This window comes from Cetorhinus maximus, chromosome 11 (genome assembly GCF_964194155.1).
Source record: "Cetorhinus maximus chromosome 11, sCetMax3.hap1.1, whole genome shotgun sequence".
NCBI classification, from domain to species: Eukaryota; Metazoa; Chordata; class Chondrichthyes; order Lamniformes; family Cetorhinidae; genus Cetorhinus; species Cetorhinus maximus.
In genome coordinates, this window is record NC_135889.1 from 16,292,458 (window position 1) to 16,318,467 (window position 26,010).

Here is a 26,010-nt window from a genome sequence, read left to right on the forward strand (position 1 = left end):
TCTGTGCTGAGTGTCTTTACATACTACACAACACAAGCCTAAGCTGTCCAACTTTTCCTCATAAGACAATCTGCCCATTCCAGGCATTAGTCCAGTAAACCTTCTCTGAACTGCTTCCAATGCATTTACATCCTTCATTAAATAAGCAGACTAATGCTGTACACAATACTCCAGTGGTGGTCTCATCAATGCCTTGTATAATTGAAGCATAACCTCTCTACTTTTGTATCTAATTCCTTATTTGCTGTACCTTCATACTAACCTTTTGCGATTCACACGCTAGGACACCCAGATCCCTCTGAATCTCAGAGTTCTGCAACCTTTCACCATTCACATAATATGCTTCATTTATATTTTTCCACATTATATTCCATTTGCCAGATCTTTGTCCACTCACTAAACCTATCAAATATCTTTGTATCTCCTATGTCCTCTTTATAGCTTAATTTTCTATCCACCTTTGTGTCATTAGCAAATTTAGCAATCATACCATCAGTCCCTTCATCCAAGGGTGGAATCGTCCCAGATTTGCACAAAGTGCAATAGTGGACATGTAAAATGTCGTTTTATCCATCGGCGACAATGGCAGGTTTTCGCGTCATATTGTCCCATTCACACCTCATTAATTATGCAGCCACAGGAAACACCCCATCTCGCTGGCAGACGGCCTCCAATTTTCCCGCCATGCTATTACCTCACCGCTTCCTCATGCAGTGCACCATATTTAAACTGCAGCCACGCTCAATGCTTGCAGCCCAGGACTGCTCTGGTGAAGACATAGCCCCAAAAGCCAAGAAGAGTGCAGCTCCCTGATTCAGTGACCCATTCCTGGGATGCCTTTTGGACGCCATGGAGGCCCACCGGGATGTTCTCTACCCCACGCCCCCCCCACCCCCTGGCCACAGGAGGCCCATCAGTCTCACCACTCTGGCTTGGGAGGTGGTGGCTGAGGTGGTCAGTGCCAATGCTGACACTAGAAGTCAGCTATCCAGTGCAGAAAACAGATGAATGATCTCATCTATGCTTCCAGGGTGTGACAACCATCTTATCACTCTAAACTCACACACTCACAAGGCCATCACACATTCACTGGCATTTCACTCACTTTCAGTTCTAAGGACATCACCACTCACTCTCTCGCACACATCCTCACATCTTCAACTGGCCTCATCTCCTCTGGAGACTGCCTTCTCAGTCCTCACCCTCTTGAGGCCACTTGCACAAATCAACATGTGCCCCCACACACCCTGGGATACCCCCCTTCCCCAGTGCAGCCCTTGCCCTGCAGCCTCTTCCCCTGCCTGAGGCCACTTCTCCCCATTCCCCAAGGAAGCCATAGCCCTGAAACCATTGAAAAGTCACCCCAGCCTTAAAATTGGTCTGGCTGGTAGAGACCTGCCCGTAAGCCCCCTAAAAGTGATGTGGCACTGCCTGCGAAGTCTGGCGCTGATGACCATGAGTGCTGCATGAAGTAAGGTAGGCAAACAAGCTGCGAAGTCCTGAGTGAAGTGCAGCTCTCTAGGCGCACATCGCTTATGTACAGTTGTGAAACACATTGGCGTGTCCGGATGATCCAGCGTGGATGATTCCGGCATGCGGGGCTTATAATAAGATGCTAAAGTATTGAAATTAGGTTCCCGATGTGTGGCGGTGGGAAACACGACCTGCCATTGACGGGTGGAGCGGACAATCACAAACTGGTTTCACAACAGCCCATTTCATTTATCTTAATCGTAAAAAGATGAGGGCCCAGCATTGATCCCTGTGGCACACCACTCATTACATCTTGCCAACCAGGATTGTGGAATATGTGTGTTCCAGAACGAGCCAGGCTGTCCCAGTTTAGCCGTAACACTGACATCTAACTGACAAAATAAAAAATTACCCAGGCGTATCCTGTTCACAACATACAGAACAAACACAATTTAGCCAACGATCACTCAATTAACCTTTTTTAAAAATTCATTCACGGGATGTGGGCATCACGAGCTAGGCCAGAATTTATTGCCCATCCCTAATTGCCCTTGAGAAGGTGGTGGTGAGCTGCCATCTTGAACCGCTGCAGTCCATCTGAGGTAGGTACACCCACAGTGCTGTTAGGGAGGGGGTTCCATGATTTTGACCCAACGACAGTGAAGGGATGGTGATGTATTTCCAAGTCAGGGTGGTGTATTGATTTGAGGGGAACTTCCAGGTGGTGGTATTCCCATGTATTTGTTACCCTTGTCCTTCTAGATGGTAGTGGTCTTGGGTTTGGAAGGTGCTGTCTAAGGAGATTTGGTGAGTTCCTGCAGTGCATCTTCTAGATGGTACACACTGCTGCCAATGTGCGTTGGTTGTGGAGGGAGTAAATGTTTGTGGATGGTGTGCCAATCAAGTGGGTTACTTTGCCTGGATGGTGTCAAGCTTTTTGAGTGTTGGACCTGCACTCATCCAGGCAAGTGGAGAGTATTCCATCACACTCCTGACTTATGCTTTGTAGGTAGTGGACAGGCTTTGGGGAGTCAGGAGGTGAGTTACTCACCACAGGATGCCTAGCCTCTGACCTGCTGTTGTTGCCACAGTGTTTACATGGCTGGTCCAGTTCAGTTTTTGGTCAATGGTAACCCCCAGAATATTGATAGTGCGGTATTCAGCGATGGTAATGCCATTGAATGTCAAGGGGCGATGGAATAGATCTATTCTTAATCATCAGCAAAGTAAAGGAAAGTGTAATTGACAGTGTTATCAAGTGGCATTCACTCATTAATGACCTGCTCCCTGATGCTCAGGCTGAGCTCCACCAGGACCACTCCACTCCAGACCTCATGGGCATAAGTCCACACATGGACAAATGGGGCTGCATTCCAGACATGAGGTGAGGTGGAAGTGACTGCCCTTGACCTGAAGGTAGTAGGTTGCAGGGGAAATTTACTAGAATTGTACTAGGGGCGAAAGTGTTCATATACATTGAATGACTAGAGAAAATGGTGTTGCTCTCCTTAAAGCAGAGGTTAAGGAGAGACTTGATAAAGATGTTCAAAATGATGAAGGAGTTTGATGAAGTAAGTAAGGAGAAACTATTTCCAATGGAAAAGAGTCAGCAACAAGAGGACAAAAGAACCAGGGTGATATGAAGAAAAACATTACACAGCAAGGTGTTTTGATTTGAAGTGCACTGTGTGAAAGTGCAATGAAAGCAGATTCAATAATAATATTCAAAAGGGGATAAGATAAATTCTTGAAACAGAACAACTTACAAGGCTATGGGGAAAAGGAAGAGAGTGGGTTGAATTGGCTAGCTCTTTTGAAAGGTTGGAACAGGTACAGTGGAAGAAATGGCTCCCTTCTGCGACGTATCATTCTTTGTTTCTATGGTTCCATTCCTTGCATCTCTTACTCTAAGTGTTGAGTTGACCCTCTTTCTTTTGCTGCTTCCTTATATTCACTCTGGTCTTCCTGGTCTGATGAAGATTGCTGCTGTGACTGTCTCCTTTAATGCAGCCATCTATCTAGGGCTAGATAAATTATGATGCAGCTATCTCAATAATACATGAACATACACCCTCTGACTCAGAACAGAGGGTACTACTCACCGAACTATCACAGCTTAATGGAATGGTGGCCCTTCCTATTGATGGATGCTGCTGAATATTGTTGTGGTGCACTGGGCCAACCTTGTGCGGCTAATAATGGCCTGTGCATGAGGTAAACCAGCACTGCTGCAAGTACTGTATTACTGTATCGTGGGTGAAGAGCCCAGGGTTGGTTACTTGTGGAGAGGATAAAGGAGTCTTGGGTTGGATACTGTGGGGAGAGTTTGAGGAACCTAGGGTTGGTTAATGTAGAGGGGATGAAGAGCTCAGGGGTCATTACTGTGAAGGAGGAGAAGAGCCCAGAATTGGTTGCTGTGGATTAGATGAAGAACCTGTGATTTGTTGCCACAGAGGAAGTGAAGAGCCTGGGTTTGGTTACTGTGGAGTGGGTAAGAGCCTGGGATTGGTGGTTATGGAGGGACTGAAGAGCCTGGAATTAGTTACTTTGGAGGGTGTGAAGAGCATGGGATTGGTTACTGTGGAGGGGGTGAAGAGCATGGGATTGGTTACTGTGGAGGGAGTGAAGAGCCTGTAGGGCGAATGAAAAGCCTGGGATTGGTTACTGTAGAGCAGGTGAAGAGCCTGGGATTGGTTACCGTAGAGCAGGTGAAGAGCCTGGGATTGGTTACTGTGGAGAGTGTGAGGAGCCTGGGATTGGTTACTGTGGAGGGGGGTGAAGAGCCTGGGATTGGTTACTGTGGAGAGTGTGAAGAGCCTGGGATTGGTTACTGTGGAGAGTGTGAAGAGCCTGGGATTGGTTACTGTGGAGAGTGTGAAGAGCCTGGGATTGGTTACTGTGGAGGGGGTGAAGAGCCTGGGATTGGTTACTGTGGAGGGGGTGAAGAGCCAGGGATTGGTTACTGTGGAGGGGGTGAAGAGCCTGGGATTGGTTACTGTGGAGGGGGTGAAGAACCTGGGATTGGTTACTGTGGAGAGGGTGAAGAGCCTGGGATTGGTTACTGTGGAGAGGGTGAAGAGCCTGGGATTGGTTACTGTGAAGGGGTGAAGAGCCTGGGATTGGTTACTGTGGAGGGAGTGAAGAGCCTGGGATTGGTTACTGTGGAGGGGATGAAGTACATGGGGTTCATTGCTGTGGAGAGGTGAAGAGCCTGGGAATGGTTATGGTGGAGGAGGTGAAGAGCCCGGGGTTTGTTAATTTAGGGGAGCAGAGCCTGTGGTTGGCTACTGTGTGGCGTATTGTTACTGCTATGTTACCTTAGGTTGGAGAGTGCAAATGGTATTGACATCTTTTTGAGAAAGGTCGCCAGTAGGCTCCTCTGTTTGATGATCTGTTTTTCACCTGAGCTCATTCTTGAAAATGGCATTTGTGACAAGATGTTACAAAGCATGTTCTTATTGAACAAAATGACCTGCCTTAAGAAATCCATAATTCAGTGGGACTAGTTATTGAATTGTGAGTGATCCAATAATGGTGAAATCAGTAGCTCAATTGTAAGATCTCATGGAAAAAGGATTGGAATCTGCCTATTGCCTTTTCATGAATTTCACCAGATTTTTACTGAGATAAAATCTGCTTTTGCCTCAAGTTCTGAAAGAACTATTAAGTTAGCCACAGAGTTCATAGATTATACATAGGCCATTTGAGTTGGATAACATTGAAACGCTGTGGCCTCATCTCTATTGCAAACATGTGCTACAAGCCACTAGAGAGACATCAATCATCAAAATTAACAATGACATGTTGTCTGTAATAACCAGCTCTATCTCCAATTGTGAGTCATGGAAGAGTACTTAGGGAACCACTGTTTAAGGAGTATAACTATGTATTGTGGAAGAGTGATAAACTGGGGACATGTGAAGAAAATGTTCTCACAATTGAACTGTCAAAGCAGGCTTCTCTGAGCTTAAAGACATTCAGAACAATAGTGGGCAGGATTGCAAATTTTATCAGCTCAATAAACTTAATGGATTGCCATCAGATTCCTTATTTTTAAAAATACTCATGGTTGTTTTCAAATTCCTCCATGGCTTCACCATTCATTTTTTGTAACCTCCTCTAGCCCTACAAACCCCGAGATTTCTGCGCTCCGCCAATTCTGGCCTCTTGAGCATTCTCAATTTTAATCACTCCATCATTGCCTTCAGTTTCCAAGACCCTAATTTCTGGCATTCCCTCCCTAGATCTCTCTACCCCTCAACTTCTCTTTTTTCTTTTAAGATGCTCCTTAAAACTACCAAGCTACCTTTTTGACCCAGCTATTGGTTATTTGGCCTAATACCTCCTATGTGTCTCAGTATGATTTTTTTTCGATAATGCTCCTATGAAGCGCCTTGGAGCTTTGCATTAAGTTAATGGTGCTATGTAAGTACAAGCTGTTGTTGCTGTCTGAAGGCTACTCCCTTTCTCTTGATCAGTTCCAAAGTATTTTTTTATTCTCTCTTTTTTTAATTTTAACAACAGTCACATTGAGTAATGATAGGGAAAAAAAGCTTACAGTACAGCAATAATTCAATGCACTTACATTTGGAAGAGAAAGAGAAAGAAAAGAAAAGAAAAGTAGGAGGAAGAAGAAGAAAGGGGAAAGAGAAATAAAACCCTCCCCAACCCCCCCAGAAAATAAATAATGGGCAGGGTCTTTAGGTCGGTGAGCGGCGGCGGGGCCTGCATGCCGACATATAAAATGACGCGGGATGCGTCGAGTGAAACTCCCGACATCACCCCGTGTCATTTCCATTTTCAGGTCGGCGGGGGCGCAACCGAATCAGCTGTGTGCCCGCCGACCTGTCAATGGCCTATTGAGGCCATTGGAAAAGTCATTAACATAATTAAGGGACCTGTCCGTCCAACCTTAGGGTTGGCGGGTAGGCCGGGAGCCCTGGCAGGCTTAAGAAAAAGCATGAAACCTCATCCACAGATGGGATGAAGTTTCATGAGGGTTTTAAAATATTTAATAAAGGTTTGAGTTAAAGTGATGGACATGTCCCAACTCATGTGACAGTGTCACATGAGGGGACATGTCGGGGAATTTTTCACACATTTGTCTTAAAAGTTTTAATTTCGAGGTGATCTCCCTGAGGCAGCACTTAGCCTCAGGGAGATGAGTGCACTCTTTCGTGCGTGTGCGTGAAAGAGCGCACTCCCGGCTGAGGGAATCCCTGCCTGCCCGCACAGGGAGCCCATAGCGCTTCCTGGCGGACATCACACTGGGCGGGTCTTAATTGGCCTGTCCACGTAAAATGGCGGCGCGCCCCCAATTCCAAACGGGGGGAATATTTTTCCCAATAAGAAAATCAACAACAATCATAGGTCAGATATAGTTTCACCTGATGTAATACATAAAACCTAATTAGGATCAGTTATATGAAAGTAGAGAGCTGTAATTCCTCAAAGTAATCTTAGAAATGTCGCCAAGCTACATTAAAATCCATCTGTGGAGCCTCTTATAGTGTACTTTATTTTCTCAAGTTTAAGATTCTGCATAAGATCACGTATCCAAATAGTAAAAGAAAGCGGGGCAGACTGTTTCCAATTTAATAGAATAATGAGTCTAGCCAATAATGTTGAAAAGGCGAGTGCATCAGTTTGAATTTTTGTAAGAGGGGTGCCATTTGGCTCCACTCCTGTAATAGGGGAAGGTTCAATGTTGCTTCTAAGAATATGTGAGAGTGATCTAAAAATTTTTGTAGAAAACAAAACAATTTAGGACACAACCAGTACATATGAATTAGAGAGGCTGGGGCAGTATGGCATTTATCACAGGTTGATTTTAAATTGTAACAGCTCATGTCTTGTACATACAGATGAGGAATGTACCCAAGAGAGAATAGACTTCCAGTTGTCTTCTGGTAAGTCTGAGTCAAAATCTTGCTTCCAACAGTTTTTAAGGTAGAAAGTGAAGGACAGTGTAATGAAAAAAATAGAGAATACAATTTGGAAATGAACCCCCTAACAAAAGGATTTAATTCTAACATAATATCGATCAGTGATTTAGGGGGAAATAAAGGAAATTGGGCAATTTTTTTGCATGCAAAATCTCTGATCTGCAGATAGTGAAAGAAGTGTGTGTGGGGCAGGTCATATTTCTGAGGGAAAGAGTCAAAAGAAGCAAAAATATTATCAATGTATAAGTTAGCAAGGGTTCTGACACCTCTTATGTGCCAGACATGAAAGGCAGAATCTCCTAATTAAGGTGGAAATAAATGATTTGCATCCATAGGGCTGCATAGAGAGAGATTGTGGCCCAAAGAGTGTTCTGAACTGGGTCCAAATCTTGTGATTGTCTAACAATAGGGTTTGAAGAAAAGTGACAGGTTTAGAAAGGAACTGAAGAGCACAACAGAGCAGGAAGCTGCCTCCAATTGCATCCCCTCTAAACTGGCCAAGTCCGAATGAAGCCAAAAAGAAATATTATGGATATTAGCAGACCAATAATAAAACTGAAAATTTGGCAGTACCAAATCACCTAAATACTTGGGACTTTGTAGAAAAATTTAATGAATTCTGGGTGTTTTCTTATTTCAAGTAAAGGAAGAAATTCATTGGTCTATTGCAACAAAAAAACGCTTGGGAATAAACAATGGAACGCACTGAAATAAGTACATAAACTTTGACAAAATATTCACCTTTACAGAATTTATACGACCAACTAAAGAAAGTGGTAAGCAAGACCCAACGTTCTAAGTCCTGCTTTGTACATTCCAACAAAGGGTCAAAGTTGAGCATAAAAAGGTCTCCAAGGGATTGAGTAACTAAAATTCCTAAATATTTATAACTGTTTACTGAGACCTTGAAGGGGAGGGAAGAAAGAAGGTTATCTTCTTTACAGTGGAGTTAATAGGAAAAATTTCACTCTTTTGCAAATTAATTTTAAAACCTGAAATATGACCAAATCACTCAAGAATAGAGAAAATATGTGGGAGAGATAAGGCTGGATCAGAGATGTAAAGGAGCAGGTCATCAGCATATAGGGAGAGTTTCTGCTCGACTCCATCCTGTATAACAGCCTGTAAATCTCCACAGGTCCACAGTGAAATTTCCAGGGACTCAAAAGCAATAGCAAAAAATAGCAGGGAAAGGGGACAGCCCTGTCTGGTGCATCAATGGAGGTCAAAGAGTTTAAAGTGGATATTATTTGTACGTACTGAAGTAGCCGATGGAGAATACAATAGTTTTATCCATTTTATAAAAATGGGTCCAAATCCAAATTTTTGAAGGGTGAATAAAAGGTAGCCCCATGCCACTCTATCAAAAGCCTTTTCTGCATCCATAGTTATAAGACCCTCAAGGAGAGGAGTGGTTGAATGTGTATAAATAATATTAAAAAGACACCTTACATTAAAGAAGAATTGCCTGCCCTGAATAAAACCTGTCTGGTCAGGAGAAATAATAGATGGAAGGACAGGTTCAAGACGGTGGGCTAAGACTTTAGCTAGTATCTTGACATCCACATTTAAAAGGGAAATAAGCCAGTCTGAACTGCAATGCAGAGGATCCTTATCCCTCTTTAAAAGAATAGACAAAGATGCCTCATGCAGCATAAGAGGGAACGTTTTAGAGAGAAAGCATTCTGAAAACAGAGACAATAATAATGGAGAAAGTTGTGATACAAATTTTTAAATAAAATTCTATTGGAAATCCATCAGGCCCTGGTGCCTTATTACTTTGTATTGAGTTAATTGCCTTTAGTATTTCATCTTGGGTAAGGGGAACTTCTAACGCATTCATAGAGTCAGATGTTAGAGAAGGGATGTCAATATTATCCAAAAAATTGCGAAATAAACCAAGGCCTGAAAAGGGGTCTGAGGTATAAAGAGTAGAATAAAAAAGTTTGAATTGATCATTGATCTCCTGATGATCGGTAGTGACTGACCCTGTTGGAGTGGTAACTTTAATAATAAAATGAGAGGAAGCAGACTGGCAAAGCTGGTGAGCCAGGAGCCTACCAATTCTTTCACCATGCTCATAAAATATACCACGTGATCTAAGTATAAGATTTTCTGTTTGTTTAGTGGAAAGAAGATCAAATTCAGACTGCAGAGCCAGATGCTGTTTGTATAATACTGGCGTAGGTGCAATAGTATACTGCTGGTCCAATAAGAGAATTTGGTCAAAAATTGGGACAATTTTGAGGTATTGCGTTTGTTAAGTTGAGCAGTGTATGAAATTATTTGTCCACATAGGTAAGCCTTCATACTCTCTGTTATGACACAGCAGTTGGTAAAGGCTGAGTTATTTAAAATCCCAGAGGGAAACTTTAAACAACTGTCATAACCTATATTTTCAATTTGTATGTTTGAGATGCAGCTCTGAATTCAGGGAATAAAAACCACCAAGCCTCAAGAGGTTTTTTTATATAAATTAAATTAAACATTTATTAATTTAACGAGATATTAAACACATACACATGTCTACAAATTATTACCATAATAACAATTAAACAAATCCCCAAATGAATCACTCTCAAGTAATCTTCCCCAAGGCAACAATAACCCATAGACTTAAACAGACACCAGGCAAAGCACATATTATCTTACAAATTCAAAATGAGGTTCCTTTCAATTTGGTTCCTTCGCAGTCAGTTGTAGGCTTATAGGTGGCTTAGATCTTCCATGCCTCTCACCCACAAACAAAACTATTTTCTGGATGTACCTAGCCTTCCCTTTGAATGCAAGTTCTCATTATATCACCAGCCCCTTTGAATTCCACCTCTTCTAACAATAAAATCTCTTTCATAGTACCAATTTTATTAGTAATATAAACATATTGCTTGGTGTCTCCTAGCTAGGTGTATGATTTCACCCCCAGCCTTTGAATTGTTTATTGAACAAAATGTAAGTGTACTCTTTACCTTAACTTCCTCACTGTTTAACATCTCAAAACTGCTATACATCAAAGCACCCAGACTAGCTGGCTTTAATCCAATTAAGGCACACACACACTCACTGCCATAGGCACAGACCCTACACCAAGTCCAATTTAAATAATTTCCAATAACATTATATACATTAATATCTTCATGACACTCTCCCAGACAGTAGCAAAGGAAATATCTGGAGTAGTATTAAGTTCTATTAAAGTATCTATTTGTGAGGAAATTAATTTAGTAAAATCCAGGTCCACCAGAAGAAGAGAATCAAGATGCCATGGTGGACCAAGAAACAGGTTGGTCATGGAATCGTATTGCTAAAACTAAGGGGGCATGACCAGAGATCACAAAACTACTGTATGTGCAAGATTGAACTAACAGGAGCAGCCTCTTGTCAAGGAAAAAATAGTCAATACGTGAGTAGGTGTGATGAATAGGAGAGAAAAAAGAGTGTTGTCTTGCTGATGGGTATAGAAAACACCATGAGTCTACCAATCTGTGTGTATCCAGAAAAGATCTGATGGCTGAGGCTGATTTTGATATTGGAACAGATTTTGTGGATGAGCAATCTAAGTTTGGGTTAAGAACACAGTTACAGTCTCCTCCAAGACGTAGTGAGGTGAGTCTAAATCAGGAATGAGAAAATAAGAAGTTTGAAATGAAATGGTGATCATATCAGTTGGGTGCATATACATTAGGATCAATGGACAGTTAAAAAGTCTGCCTTGTACTATAACATAGCGGCCATTAGGGCCAGCTATTACCTGAGAGTGAACAAAGGGAATGTCTTTATGGATTAGAATTACCACACCTCTCGCTTTACTATGAAAATTAGAATGAAACATCTGCCCAGTCCAACCCTTCTGCATTCGAAAATGGCCAGATGTACGTAAGTGAGTTTCCTGCAGGAAGGTAATTCCCACTTTCAGATTATGTAAATGAGAAAGAACTTGATTTCTTTTAACTGGGTGATTTAGACCTTTCACATTCTGGGTGATAAAATGGATTGGACAACCACCCTGTGAGGCCTTAATATTAGTGGACATTATGATAATAAAAGCGTATCAAAGCAGATGGCCCCCATAAGTTAATGTTTACAAACAAAGGATTAGATATTTTGAACCAGAGCTTATCCACCTGAAGAATGTTAAAAACTGACCAAAAGGAAAGTATGTGTGCGTGTGTTCGGGAAAGAAAAAGAAAAAGAGAAAAAAAGAAGAGAAGGGAGAAAAAATAGAAGGGAAAGAAGGAAAGAAAAGCTTACATCACCTCCCCAAATGAGGCGAATGCTACCCCTCACAGCTAGTGTACTATTCATACCAATCTTATCAGTGTGTCTTGAAAAGACAGCCCACAGTAAAGCAATATACAAGCAAACATCCTAAACAAAAGTATTGTAAAGCTCAGCATATGCTAAACAAGATGCAGAATCTGTCCGAAGCAACAGTTTTGTAATACAGTTCTCAACAAGAGAGGGAGAATATAAAGAGAGATTCAAGTCTCAAAGAATTCAATTGCACATGTGGTAAAAGGTAAAAAATAAACACCCTTAGGGTTTATGTAAAACTTCCCGTAATTAATGCAGTTTGGACATTAGATACAAAGAGATTGGTATAACCAACAAAGCTTACCGTGTAACAGAACCATCACGCATTGTTACCTAGTTTTATCCTGGGTGAAGTGACACTATCACTTATTAAGAGAAGGTACAATTGTATCCTTGAAAAAGGCTGAAGCTTCTTGCAGCGTGTTGAAAATCTTATTCACTCCATTGAAGGTTACACACAGGCGAGCAGGGTGGAGAATGCCATATTTAAGTCCAGCTTCACGAAGTTGGGCTTTGACAGATTTATATTCTCCACGATGCCAGGCTAGATCCACGCTGAGGTCAGGGTAGATGAATATCTTGCTTCCACGAAAGTATAGTTGACCCTTTTCTCTAGACAATTGCACAATTTGCTCCTTCACTCTATAGTGATGCAATTTTAGTATTAGCAGCCATGCAGCGGCCACGACACCAAAGAATGATGGGCTCGATCTACCACCGACGGTGAATCAAAACTCTCCTTGCTGAAAATCTCCAAAAGAAGTGCCTCAGTAAAAGTTGTAGGGCTTCCCTGTTCCGCAACCTCGGGCACCAAGAGAATCCTTAAATTTTGTCTTCAGCTGTAATTCTCCAGGCCATCCACCTTCATCAACAATTTAGTATTTTGGGCTTCCAGCTGGATGCAGCAAGTCTTCAGAGCCACAATTCTGTTGCTCAAGTCAGTAGCTGATTGTTCAACATCCCACAGCCTTTGATTGAAGGAGGTGACAGAGGCTTGTAGAGTAGCAACAGAGGCTTCTAGAATAGCAACAGGGGAAAGCCGTTCCAAACGAAATTCAGCAAGTTCAGTGAGAATAGTGTCTGTAAGTCTGCAAGTGTGCTGACAGAATGAAATTCAGTGCGGGAAACCACCATGTTGTTACCAGCTGCAGTATCGGACACCACAGTCGATAAAGCACCAGGCCCGGTTTCATTCTGATTGTTTTTGCCTCTGGGTTTACATATTTCAAACGGACGTTGAGTGTCAGAGTAAACCCCAAAACAGACAGTCAAAAAGCTGAAACTTTCAACCCAACATCTGCAATTTCCACAGGGATATACCACAGAAATCATGGGAGCTGTCTTCAGCACCACTTACTCCATTCCCGTCACATGTCCCAACACTCCCTCTACTGCCCTCCGATCAGAATCAATGTTAAACACACCAGGAACAGTGTCAAGTGACGAATCTTGCATCACATGCATTTCTGAATAGAGTCACCTAACAAACTGTACACAGTTGTAGCTAACCACTGATTGTGACAATTCCATCTAAGTAACTGCTGTCAGGGATGTAAATCCCATCAGCATTCTGCGACATGCCATTGATGTATAGCCAGATGCTAAAGCTCAAATGAAGAAAATTTACCAAAGACTTTGGCGCTTTAAAACTTTCAACCTGCTTTGTTTAAAGTCGATGGTCTACAGAATGCCTCAGCATATGAATCTGCATAGATAGCAAAGTTTGGTCCAGACCAAACTGCTTAATCCAATTCAGGGATCTGCGATTGATAGCCGTTTCTCAGTTCCTAATTTTGGCATTCGTTCCCTGAGTGTTTTCCACCAGAATTTTTATCTGTTTGCATTGTGCTGATTATGAATCCAGTAGTAGAGTGGGCAGTTCATAAAACCATAGAGTGCATACTTGAGTAAAGACAGAAACAGTGGGTGGAATTGTCCCAGATTTGCACTAGGTGCGTAAGTGGGTTTGAAAAAGCAACGTTTTACCCGTTGGCCGCAATGGCAGGTTTTCACGCTGTATTGTCCATTTCTCACCTCAGTAATTATGCAGCCACAGGAAACACGCCTCTGAATCATCAGCCACACCATTACTGCACCACTTCCTCATTCCGGGTGTCATATCTAAACTGCAGCCGCACACACAGTTCTCAATGCTTGTAGCCCAGGACTGCTGCTGTGAAAACCAAGAAGAGTTCAGTGACCCATCATTGGAATTCCTTTTGGAGGCCCGCCGTGATGTCCTTCACCCCTGCTTTGGTCCCAGGAGGTTCAGCAATCTCACCACTCCAGCTTGGGAGGCAGCAGCAGTGGTGGTCAGTGCCAACGCTGCACAGAAGAGGTTGACCATCCAGTGCAGAAAGAGGAGAATGATCTCATCCATGCTGTCATCTAATCACTAAACTCACAGAGCCATCACATATTCACTGGCATCTCACTTACTGCCAGCTCAATGGACATCACCACTCGCTCTCACACCCACCGTCATATCTCCATCTGGCCTCACCTCCTCTGGAGACTGCCTCCTCAGCCCTCATATCTGGATACCATTTACACAGATCAACATGCGCCCCTACACACATCCTGGGATACCCCCCTTCCCCAGTACAGCCCTCGTGCTGCAGCTTCTTCCCTTGCCTGAGGCCACTTCTCCTCCTTCCCCAAGCAAACCCTTGCCCTACAGCCTTTGAAAAGCCACCCCCGCCTTACAATTGGTCTGGTAGGCAGAGACCTGCCCGTGAGCCCCCTAAAAGCGATGTGGTGCTGCCTGCGAAGCCTGCCGCTGATATTCTGAAAGTGCTGCCTGAAGCAAGGTAGGGAAACAAACCTTGAAGTCCCGAACAAAGTGCAGCTCGCCAGGTGCATGTCACTTATGTACAGTTGTGAAACAGGTCAGCATGATGCTGGATGATCCAGTGTGGGGGGCATGATTCTGGCTTATGCAGGGCTTATGATGAGATGCTAAGTATTGAAATTAGGTTCCCGACGTGTGGCAGCAGGAAACGCAGCCTGCCATTGACGGGTAGAGCAGACAATTGCAAACTGGTTTCATGACGGTGTAAAACCAATGTTTGGCCTTCTCGCCATATTGTCCGCTCATGCCTGCCATGGCACCCGCCACCAATGGAACTGACGATTCCGCCCAGTACTTTAGCTGTCAGAATTCAAGATGTCGTGAAGGTATGTGTTACCACTCTGTTACACAGAAATACATACATAGAAGTTACAACACAGAAAGAGGCCATTTGACCCATCCATTACACATTGGCTTACACAAGCAAATAGTTTGAATCACATTTACCTCCCTTGTTCCCATATCCCTTTAACCCCTTTTCTTCATCCATCTATTCGATCTAATCGAATTTGATTCTGTCTCAACCATTAACGCTGGAAGTGAATTCCACAGCCTCATAATTATCTGCATAAAAATCTGTTGTCATCGTTGTGGGTCTTAGATGAGGTTGTCTTTAGTCAGGATTGATATGCTGCTGGAAGCTAGGCTGTTGATAAACTTTACCTTTTATTGAACATTCAACTAACTATGTACATTACAACACTCAGCACGAGGCTTCACACAGAACTGTCTCTCAGCATACTTTGTTGTCATGTGATCTTACATCACTGATGAAATAGACTGTCTATTTAACATTAACCCTTTATATTACATCTCCCCCAAAGTCTCTGACTCTATTAAATACATTATTTACATTCTCCTACATCTCCCCCCAAAATTCTTGCCTTCATCTCTGGTTCAAAGAGATAAGGGTTGTGGCAGTTTCACCAATCTCCCCGACCTTCTTCTCAGCTTTCTCAGAGGAAGTATAGAATTCAAGTTCTCCATGTTCTCTCTGGAACTCTGTAGTGTAGTATGTGAATCTTCAGAGGCTACTGATTCTCTGTTCAGGTTATCTTCCTGATCATCTGGATAGTTGGTCCATTCCATTGACAGTGGTCTTCTTGTAGATACAGTACATTCTGTTTCTTCTCACTACTCTATTTTCAGTTTCTACAAGATAAGATCACGGATTTAGTGTTTCTTCCAAAAAATGACCTTCACGATTCTGGTCACCAATCCAGATTTATTCATCTGGTTGGAGTTCTGGTAAACCCTGGACTCTCTGGCATCGGTTATAGTTTTGGTTTGATTTGCATGATATTCACCTTCCTTCTCCTTTATTCTCTCTACAAATGCTGCTTTGAGACATTGCATTAGTGCGTGTGGAGGAACAGGAAGTTGAGTCTATAGCTGTCTTCCTATCAGAAGTTCTGACGGAGCCAAACCTTTCTGGAGTGGTGTGGAATGGTAGCTCAATGGTGCCAAGTTGATGTTGGCCATTTTTCTTCAACAAAGCCTTTACTGTCCTTACTCCTCTTTCGGTCTCTCCATTTGTTTGTGTTTATCTGGGTGAACCAGTCTTGTGGCCAAATCCATAGGCTTCTGCAAAATGCTTAAAACATTCATTTGAAAACTGTGGGTCATTGTCCGAAATGACTAAATCTGGAATGCCATGAGTGGCAAAAATTCCTTTTAGCAATTTAATGACTGCTTCCGAGGTTGTACCATGAAGACGTTTTACCTCAATCTATCTGGAGTTATAATCAACAACTATGAGGAATGTCTTGCTCTTGAGCTTGAAAGGATCCATTCTGAGATGTTCCCATGGTCTGGACAGAAATGAGGATACCATCTGTGGTTCTCTTTGCTCCTGGCAATGGGAACAGCTGCACAGGTGATACAGCTCAAAATCATTTCCTCTAATGATTTTTAGATCCCTGGCCATCAAACTAAATTCTGGGCTCTAGCACAACACTTTGTAATGCCTAGGTATCCTTGGTGTATTTTCTGAAGCATCTTGAGTCTGACGACTCTTGGTATGACCAGTCTCTCATCATAAATCAGCAGGTCATTCACTGAGATGTCTTCATTGCTTGAATATTGCCTTAGGGTGAGATTTTAGGAACATATACTGGCCAGCCGTTTTTGCAGTGTTCCCTATTTTACTCACATTCTTCATCTGCTTTTTGTGCCTTTCCAATTTCATTCAGCTTCTGTGCTGTTGCTGGTAGAAATGGTAGAAATTTTGTGGTCAATGAGGTATAGGAATCTACATCTTTGATGAAAATTATTCCCTCTTGTTCAGGCTTTTCAACAGGAATTGTGACAATGCATCTGCTGTTATTTGTTGTTTTCCTTGGCCAAGTTTGTCCATCTGTTTCTTGCTTGCTGCAAGCTGCCCTTCCAGGTGATTAACTTGTGGTTCCTTCACCTGCTGTATATGGGAAATCTTCTGCCAGCCTTGTTATTTATTTATTTTTTTATTCATTCACAGGATGTGGGTGTCGCTGGCTGAGCTAGCATTTATTGCCCATCCCTAGTTGCCCTTGAGAAGGTGGTGGGGAGCTGCCTTCTTGAACCACTACAGTCCATGTGGTGTGGGTACTCCCACAGTGCTGTTAGGAACGAAATTCCAGGATTTTGACCCAGTGACAGTGAAGGAATGGCGATTTATTTCCAAGTCAGGATGGTGAGTGACTTGGAGGGGAACTTCTAGGTGGTGGATTTCCCATCTATCTGCTGCCCTTGCCCTTCTAGATGGTAGTGGTCTTGGGTTTGGAAGGTGCTGTCTAAGGAGCCTTGGTGGATTCCTGCAGTGCATCTTGTAGATGGTACACATTGCTGCTAGTGTGCATCAGTGGTGGAGGGTGTGAATGTTGGTGGATGTGGTGCCAATCAAACGGGCTGCTTTGTCCTGGATGGTGTCAAGCTTCTTGAGTGTTGTGGGAGATGCACTCATCCAGGCAAGTAGGCAGTATTCCATCACACTCCTGACTTGTGCCCTGTAGATGGTGGACAGGCAATGGGGAGTCAGGAGGTGGGTTACTCGTCGCAATATTCCTAGTCTCTGACCTGCTGCTGTAGCCACAGTGTTTAAATGGCTAGTCCAGATCAATTTCTGGTCAATGGTAACACCCAGGATGTTGCTAGTGGGGGATTCAGTGATGGTAATGCCATTGAGCATCAAGGGGCGATGGTTGGATTCTCTCTTATTGGAGATGGTCATTGCCTGACACCTGTATGGCGCGAATGTCATTTGCCACTTGTCAACCCAAGCCTGGATATTGTCCAGGTCTTGCTGCATTTGGACATAGACTGCTTCAGTATCTGAGGGGTCGTGAATGGTGCTGAACATTGTGCAATCATCAATGAACATCCCCACTTCTGACCTTATGATGGAAGGAAGATCATTGACAAAGCAGCTGAAGGTGGTTGGGCCGTGGACACTACCCTGAGGAGCTCCTGCAGTGATATCCTGGAGCCGAGATGACTGACCTCCAACAATTACAACTATCTTTCTTTGTGCTTGGTATGACTCCAACCAGCGGAGAGTGCCTTTCTTAGCATCAAATCTTCCCTCCACTACAGAAAATCTGATAGTCTTCTCTAAGACCCCTACAATGAGACCCCGAATTAATTCACCTTTCAGGGCTCCATATTCACAATTCTCAGCTAGTGGATATAAATTTTTAATGAAGCAATCTAAACTCTCTCCTGGTCTTTGGGTACATCTATTGAACTTGCGCTTTCTATAATGGTGTTTCTTCTAGGTCTGAAGTATGTGTCAAAGGCTTTTAAAACCTCTTCGCATCTTGCCGTCTCTTCATTTATGCCCTGTCTGACCATTATCTCATCTGCACTACTGCCTATGGTGTAGAGAAAGCTATTGACCTGTTCCTTGCTAGCCTTCTCCGACAGTCCCAAATGGATCTGTACCTGGTAAACCTATGATGACAGTTCTGCCACTTTGCAGCTTGATCCAGGCCTCCAAGGTGGTCGAAGCACTCTGGTAAAGGTAAAGTTTTTGCCATGGCCTTCCTTCACTGTAACCTTTCTCGGACTTTTGTTGGCCTTTTTCCCATGCTGTCCTTGTACTGCAGTCATTTCTGTTGCTGCTTCTCCCAGTCACTGGGTTCTTCACTTGGTGCTTTTTCATTTGTGTTTTCCATTTTCACCATGTGTTATCATTGTTGTGGGTCTTACGTGAGGTTGTCCTTAGCCACGATTTATAGATACTGCTGAATGCTAGGCTGTTGGTAAACTTTACCTTTTATTGAACATTCTACTAACTCTGTACATTACAACACTTAGCATGAGGCTTCACGTAGAAGTATCTCTCAGCATACTCTGTTGTCATGTAATCTTACATCACTGATGATGTCGACTGTCTATTTACATATTTAACATTAACCCTTTATACCACAAACAAGTTTCCTTTTTTATTCTAAATCTCTTACATTTAATCTTGTATCCATGCAACTGCTCGTTATTAACCCCTCAACCACTGGAAACAGTCTACTTTTATTTACCTTATCCATCCTTTCACGATTTTAAGTACATGATCCCACAATCTTTGTTCCAAAGGGAAAATAGACAATTTTGAAATCTTTGGAAAATGTGGCTAAACAGCGGCCTGACCAGGCCTTTGGCTAAGTTGTTGATGAATAGGTAGGAAACCTAGTTTACTTCAATAAGAGAAACATATTTGAGGTGAACCATCCCAGAAGAAAGATGGCAATAAAACCTTTTGCAGGAAATTTAAATTAAAGAGTTAACGTATTCATCCTTCAGTCAATATCGCAACAAAACAGATTATCTGGTTATTATCGAATTGTTGTCTAAGGAGTTTGCTGTGTGTAAATTGGCTGCCACGATTCCTACTTTACAACAGAGACTACGCTTCAACTGGACTTCATTGGCTGGAAAGCACTTTGTGATGTCCAATGAAAAGCACTATATAGATGCAAATCTTTTTTTTCTTTTGTTTGATAAATGTTTATCGCATACAATAAACTATGCAAATCACTTTGATACACACTACTTCATCTTGACAGTTTCATTGTTTTGCATGCCTACTCAAACTAATACAGGACTATTTCAACTCTCACATTATCGGCAATCAAGTTGGTGCTTCTTTTAGTAAGAATTCTGAATAATTCTGCTAAGAAGAAATTGCAAAGTGTGATGATATGCAAGTTTACCTTTTAAAGGTATAAATGATCAACTGCTTTGAACTGAGAAAGAGGAGCAAACAGAAGGCCTATTTCCAGGAGTGGATCTTGTAAATGATGTTGGAAAGAATTCCAGAAACATGCTAGTATTTGTGTGTCAGCTTTCACTATAGCAGCTATCAATCGAGAAGCAGTCAGTCTCTGCTGATTCTACTAGATTCCAAATTAACAGTTAGGCCCAATATGGAAGCCACTGTGGAACCTAGGTTATCCATTAGGGGTTCCACTTGGCAGCCAACTACTACATCTCATAACAGTGCAAGTGATATGGTGCAGATGCATTACAATTACACCTCCAAAAAACATCCAGTCCTCTGGATTTCCTATCAAGAGGCAGGGGGAAGGTTGAGTTTGTTTTACTACATCGTATTCGATTGATACAGTCATCATAGATTTGATGTTATATGATTGCTTAAGTGACATTGTACAGGTAATCCATCGTGTATTGGAAAACACACTTAAAATACAGACAACAACAATTTGTATTTATATAGTGCCTTTAACATAGTAAAATGTCCCATGGCACTTCACAGGAGCGTTATCAGACAGAATTTGACCCTGAGCTGCATATAGCTACATTAGGACAGGCGAAGAAAAGTTTGGTCAAAGAGGTAGATTTCAAGTGAACAGCCTAAAAGGAGGAGGGAGAGCGGTGGAGAGGTTTTGGAAGGGAAATCCAGAGCTTAGCCCAGACAGCTAATGCCAAAAGGCCAATGGCCCTCATCTTTTTGATGTGGACAAATTAGGACATTTGTAAAACAAAAACAGTAATTAAAACTTTATAAGTATTTGAACTGGGTGAAGTATAATTGTGGTGGAAAATTCCACCATTTGTAATCTTTTGCTGAAAGGTTTTAATGTTTGTCTTGCCCATTTAATCTTTCTTATTATTTAGTAATCTTAGTCATGGGTGCAATTCCTGACCTTGTTTTCTCAGAAGGGAGCCTTGCATGGCAAGAATGTGAATAGAAATGTTATTTTAAATAGTTGGGGCAGGAGTTTGGGGCAGGAGTTTTAGCCCCTGCCAGGGTTAGGGAAAGGGCAGGCGTAGAATTTCATGCCGCTGACCTGCATGCTGCTTCCCTGACTCCATCCCTTCCCCAAGCCAATTTCCCGGAGGATGGATGTGCGGCAAGGCTATCCACTTGCAAGTGACAAGTATCCAATTGAAGTAATTAAAGGCCTACTGAGGCCTATTGAAGGAGGCTGCCAACAACTGTCCTGCCTGTTTCCAGGTCCCTGCAAAGAGCGGGGGCACAGGTTATCTCCCCATAGGCTTCTGCAGACCAGGTTGGGGTTGGTGGTGGGGTGTGGTGGTGGTGGTTGTGTGGTAGCACTCCAGGCAGGCTTGAGGCCCTCCCTACCTGAAAAAGTTGGAGAAAAGGTGTCTGCATTTTGGGGCACCTTCTACATAGAAACATAGACATAGAAAATAGGAGCAGGATTAGGCCATTCGGCCCTTCAAGCCTGATCCGCCATTCATTATGATCATGCCTGATCATCCAACTCAATAGCCTGCTCCCACTTTTTCCCCATATCCTTTGATCCCTTTCGCCCCAAGAGCTATATCTAACTCCTTCTTGAAAGCATACAATGTTTTTGTCTCAACTACTTTCTGTGGTAGCGAATTCCACAGGCTCACCACTCTCTGGGTGAAGAAATTTCTCCTCATCTCAGCCCTAAATGGTCTACCCCATATCCTGAGACTGTGACCCCTGGTTTTGGCTCCCCCACCATCGGGAACATCCTTCCTGCATCTAACCAGTCTAGTCCTGTTAGAATTTTATAGGTTTCTATGAGATCCCCCCTCATTCTTCTGAACTCCAGCGAGTGTAATCCTAACTGACTCAATCTCTTCTCATATCAGTCCCGCCATCCCAGGAATCAGTCTGGTAAACCTTTGTTGCACTCCCTCTATAACAAGAACATCCTTTCTCAAGTAAGGAGATCAAAACTGCACACAATATTCCAAGTGTGGTCTCACCAAGGCCCTGTATAATTGCAGCAAGACATTCCTGCTCCTGTACTCGAATCCTCTCGCTATGAAGGACAACATACCATTTGCCTTCTTTACCGCCTGCTGCACCTGCCTGCTTACCTTCAACGACTGGTGTATGAGGACATCCAGGTCTCATTGCACATTCCCCTCTCTCAATTTATAGCCATTCAGATAATAATCTGCCTTCCTGTTTTTGCTACCAAAGTGGAAAACCTCACATTTAACCACATTATATTGCACCTGCCATGCATTTGCCCACTCACTCAGCTTGTCCAAATCACCCTGAAGCATCTCTGCATCCTCCTCACAGCTCACCCCCCCATCCAGCTTCGTGTCATCTGCAAATTTGGAGATATTACATTTAGCTCCCTCTTACTTAGCTGCCATGGCATCGTGTTGCTGCTTTCAAGCTGGAAGGCCACCTATTGGCACTACACCCACCATCCTTAATTGGACAGTGAGACTGACCTCTAGCCACTAGTTGGCCAAATGGGGAAAGTCAAAGATGGGTGACTTTCCCACACAGTGCAGGCTTCTGACCCCCATTCCAGTCTGCTGTTGGGGTTTAGAAGCCTGCAGGAAAATCCTGCCCTTGGAAAATTATGAGCAGTGTTGGTAAGGCTCCTCACTGGCAGTACAGTGTCAGGAAATTATCTCTATCGTAGGGTCTTTGTTATAGCACTTAATATTCATGACACCCACGGAATATCTTCTGAGGGTACACTATTTTTTTCATAAAAAAGACTATTATCTCAGTAGGAATATGTTAATGAACAGTGTGAGATTCCCTGCGAGAGCACCATTCTTTAATGAGTAAATCATCAGCTGGAGGTTATCATGAATTATGCATGAGAACAACAAAATGAATGAGTTTGCAGTGAAAAGTCTGTGATTAAGCACAGCAACCAAAACTTTAAAAGCATTTACATAAAAACGGTCATCTAATTTCACATTTCATTAAAACTGATAGTGCGGTCTTTTTTAAAAAGAAATTGCAGTACACTAACTGAAATACAAGAGAGGAAGAAGGGAAGCACGTAAGTTGCTTCCCTAATGCAGCTGAATCATTTATCACTCTGCTTGGTATGGGGTAAAGGTAACTAAACTCTATCTATCTAGATAAGTACATTGTATCTAGATAAGTACATGACAGAGAAAGGAATATAAGGATTTGCAGATAGGTTTAGATGAATTAGAATGGGAGGAGGCTGGTGTGGAACATAAACACCAGCACAGGCCAGTTGAGCCAAGTGGCCTGTTTCAGTGCTGTAAATTCTATGTAAAAAAAAAGCCTGTTTATAGTTCGGCAAAGTAAGGCACTGATAGTGACTCATTACAGCAGGAAGATCTGATGAGAAAAACTTTTATTTACCGTTCTGGCATCCCAAAGAGACAGGGTCTTGTCCGCTGCACTGGTGAGCAGCGTGTTAGAGAAGGGAAGAAACTCAACGCTATTCACAGAATCGACATGACCTCGTAGTGTCTGTCTGCATCTCTGACTGTAAAATAAAAGAAATAATTGTTAGAAATGCATCAGTTGTCTGCAGAACAACGCAGTCAAGGCATTTCCACCACTGTAAGTGCCGAGTGTTGAATAGGAGAAGTTCAATCATGAGCTCGTCTGGCTGAAATTAAATCGAGCTTTGCAGTCACTAGGTCACTGGCTCCATCTCCCCTTTATTAAACAGCTGAGACTAATTACCAGTTCTGTATTATTTTTCACACATTCAAGATGTAGGAGCAGCTTCTTCTATCTGGCAAAGTAATGTGATGATGACTAGAGATACCACATTGTCTCACAGTTTTACAGGAACAACATGTCACACTGGGGGAAAATAAATGTCATTTTCTAGACTAAGCTTGCACGAAGGTGACTTTTAATCAGAGGCAAGGGAAGACATAATGATTCTTTCAACAAAAAGTAGGGTTGAAAATGATGACATTCACTGTCCAGATTTGAACTTTTTGATCTAAATTTGGCTGACAAATGAAAGGCACAAGATACAAGCAGACTGCCATAGGTCATATATTAGGTGTGTGCCACCCAGTCAAGCCAAACAGCTACATCAGACATCTGTAAGATTAATTAGCCACCATAATAGGCAGACATTACCTCTTCAAGCAGGGTGAAAATAGAAGTGATGGGCTTTGACAAACTCTGATGAACCAAATGATTTGTTGTTTATCATCAGTATGAAAGTAGGCATTATAGTACCGGTGTTGTGTTTGAAGACAATGTAGTTAAACTGATGAGTTCCTTGAACATTTAATTTATAACTGCTGCGCAGACTGACATTTTTACACAGTGTCTTCTGACAAGGAAATGTATTGTGTTTTTCTTCTCAAGCCACAACTATTATGTAGAATGCATTATTTATCTTTTCAAAAAGAAACTGTTAGCTTTCAAGTTCAAGCTTCTGTACGGAACTTTGGTTAGGAACAACTGTAGTTCATGTCTATTCTGCACAATGAAAGCACATCACATCTCAGCACATTTCTTTCAGATTTGTCTTCCACTAGGAACATATATACATGTATGTATACAGTAAAATTTAAACTGCTTCAACATATTTGCCTGTTGCAAAGAAGAATAAAATAGTAATGAAGGTGCAGAAAATTTGGATTTATTTTAAAGTGCTAGCCAGGACCAGCAGCTAGGGCGCCAAAGCATACACAGACAATCACAGCCTTACATGCAAGCTAAAAACTTGTACAAAGGGCTCAGCTGTAAATTTGCAATTAGGAAATGGGAGACACACACAAACAAGGACCAGGATAACTCAATCAAAAAATGGGGAAGGCCATTTCACACCGTCTGATAGCCTCGAACCACATCCAGTCAGCCCCCGTAAACGCTTTGTATAGAACAAACATACATTCTTTGCTGTCTCCAAAAGGACAATACCCAGTCTCTGCACTGCAATTATTGTACAAGAACACAATTATCAGCCCACCAGGGGGTCATTGTACTGTGACCTTTGTTTAACTAATACCGTTAAGTTGTGACTGATAGTAAAAAATATATAAACTGTGCTCATTTGAACCTCGGTGGAGAAGCGCCTGGACTGCCCAGCATTTGCTCCCCGCATGCGTAAGAAAGGAACCACTTGAATATTGCATCTGGACTCCAAGTGTTGAAATTTTGTTCTAGAGTATTCCTTGGACCTTTCAGTAACAACAGGTTAAATTAGTTTTCACTTGTTTTTCTGATGAACGAATTAAACACTAGCAGTGACATTATTTAGGAATTTAATAATTACATAAACAATTTCCCTTTTACTCTTTTTCTCCTCTTTCCCAAAGATACTGACTCATACTAGAGAATGCTTCTATTATCTCACCCAAAGAGCCGATCTTCACATGTAAGCCTTGTGTTTGCAGTTTATTACATTTGGCACCAGATGTGTAAACTGTGGCTAAGATGATGGCACTCTGAGGCAGAAGAGTGGGGGTTCATGTCCCAACCCAGAAACCCGAGCAAATAATCCAGACTAACACTTCTGTACAGTACTGAAAGATGAGATGTTAAATCTGAGGACCTGTCTGACCTCTCAGGTGGACATAAAAGATCCCATTGTGTTATTTTGGAGAAGAGCAGGGTTGATCCTCCTGATGTCTTGGCCAATATTTATTCATCAACCTACATCACTAAAACAGTTTTCTGATCATTATCACATTTCTGTTTTTGGGGCCTTTCTGTGTGCAATTTGGTTGCCACATCTACATCACAATAGTAATTACACTCAAAAGTGCTTTAAAGTGCTTTTGAATGTCCTGAAGATGTGAAAGAAGCTATATAAATACAAGTCTTTCTTTCCAGTGGGAACCACTGGACAACTATCAACAGCAGGAACCCTGGCAGGTTCATCTCCCCCTCCCCACACCGATCCACTCCTAAACTGTTCCTAAAGTCAGTTATTACATGGTCGAGGTCAAGCAACTCATCACAATCCAAGCATTTAACTTAGGATATATAGTTAATTTATTTAGTGAGTCCATTGGAAGAATTGCATTTCATTTCACCTTGCAGTCCTTATAAAAGACTAAAATTCCTCTAATTAAAAAAACATTAACAATATTTCAGTTTATGAACAGATGTCTGACTGTGATTTTGCTTGCAGCAACAAAAATTAACAGCTGTAATAATCATCCTTTTAGCTTTTCAAAAAACAGCCTGTATTTTCATCCTCGAGGTGGGTAGGGGGAGTTAGGGAAATT

The 26,010-nt window shown here is 42.3% G+C and overlaps 1 protein-coding gene across 1 annotated transcript in view; it reads right to left on the bottom strand.

Moving 5' to 3' along the window:
* Positions 1-26,010, bottom strand: part of spag16 (sperm associated antigen 16) — a 1,278,115-nt gene that overhangs the window by 349,763 nt on the left and 902,342 nt on the right. Inside the window, exon 13 of the mRNA XM_078551570.1 lies at positions 23,165-23,291. Coding sequence (XP_078407696.1) covers positions 23,165-23,291 — 127 coding nt within the window. The remainder of the gene's footprint in view (positions 1-23,164; positions 23,292-26,010) is intronic.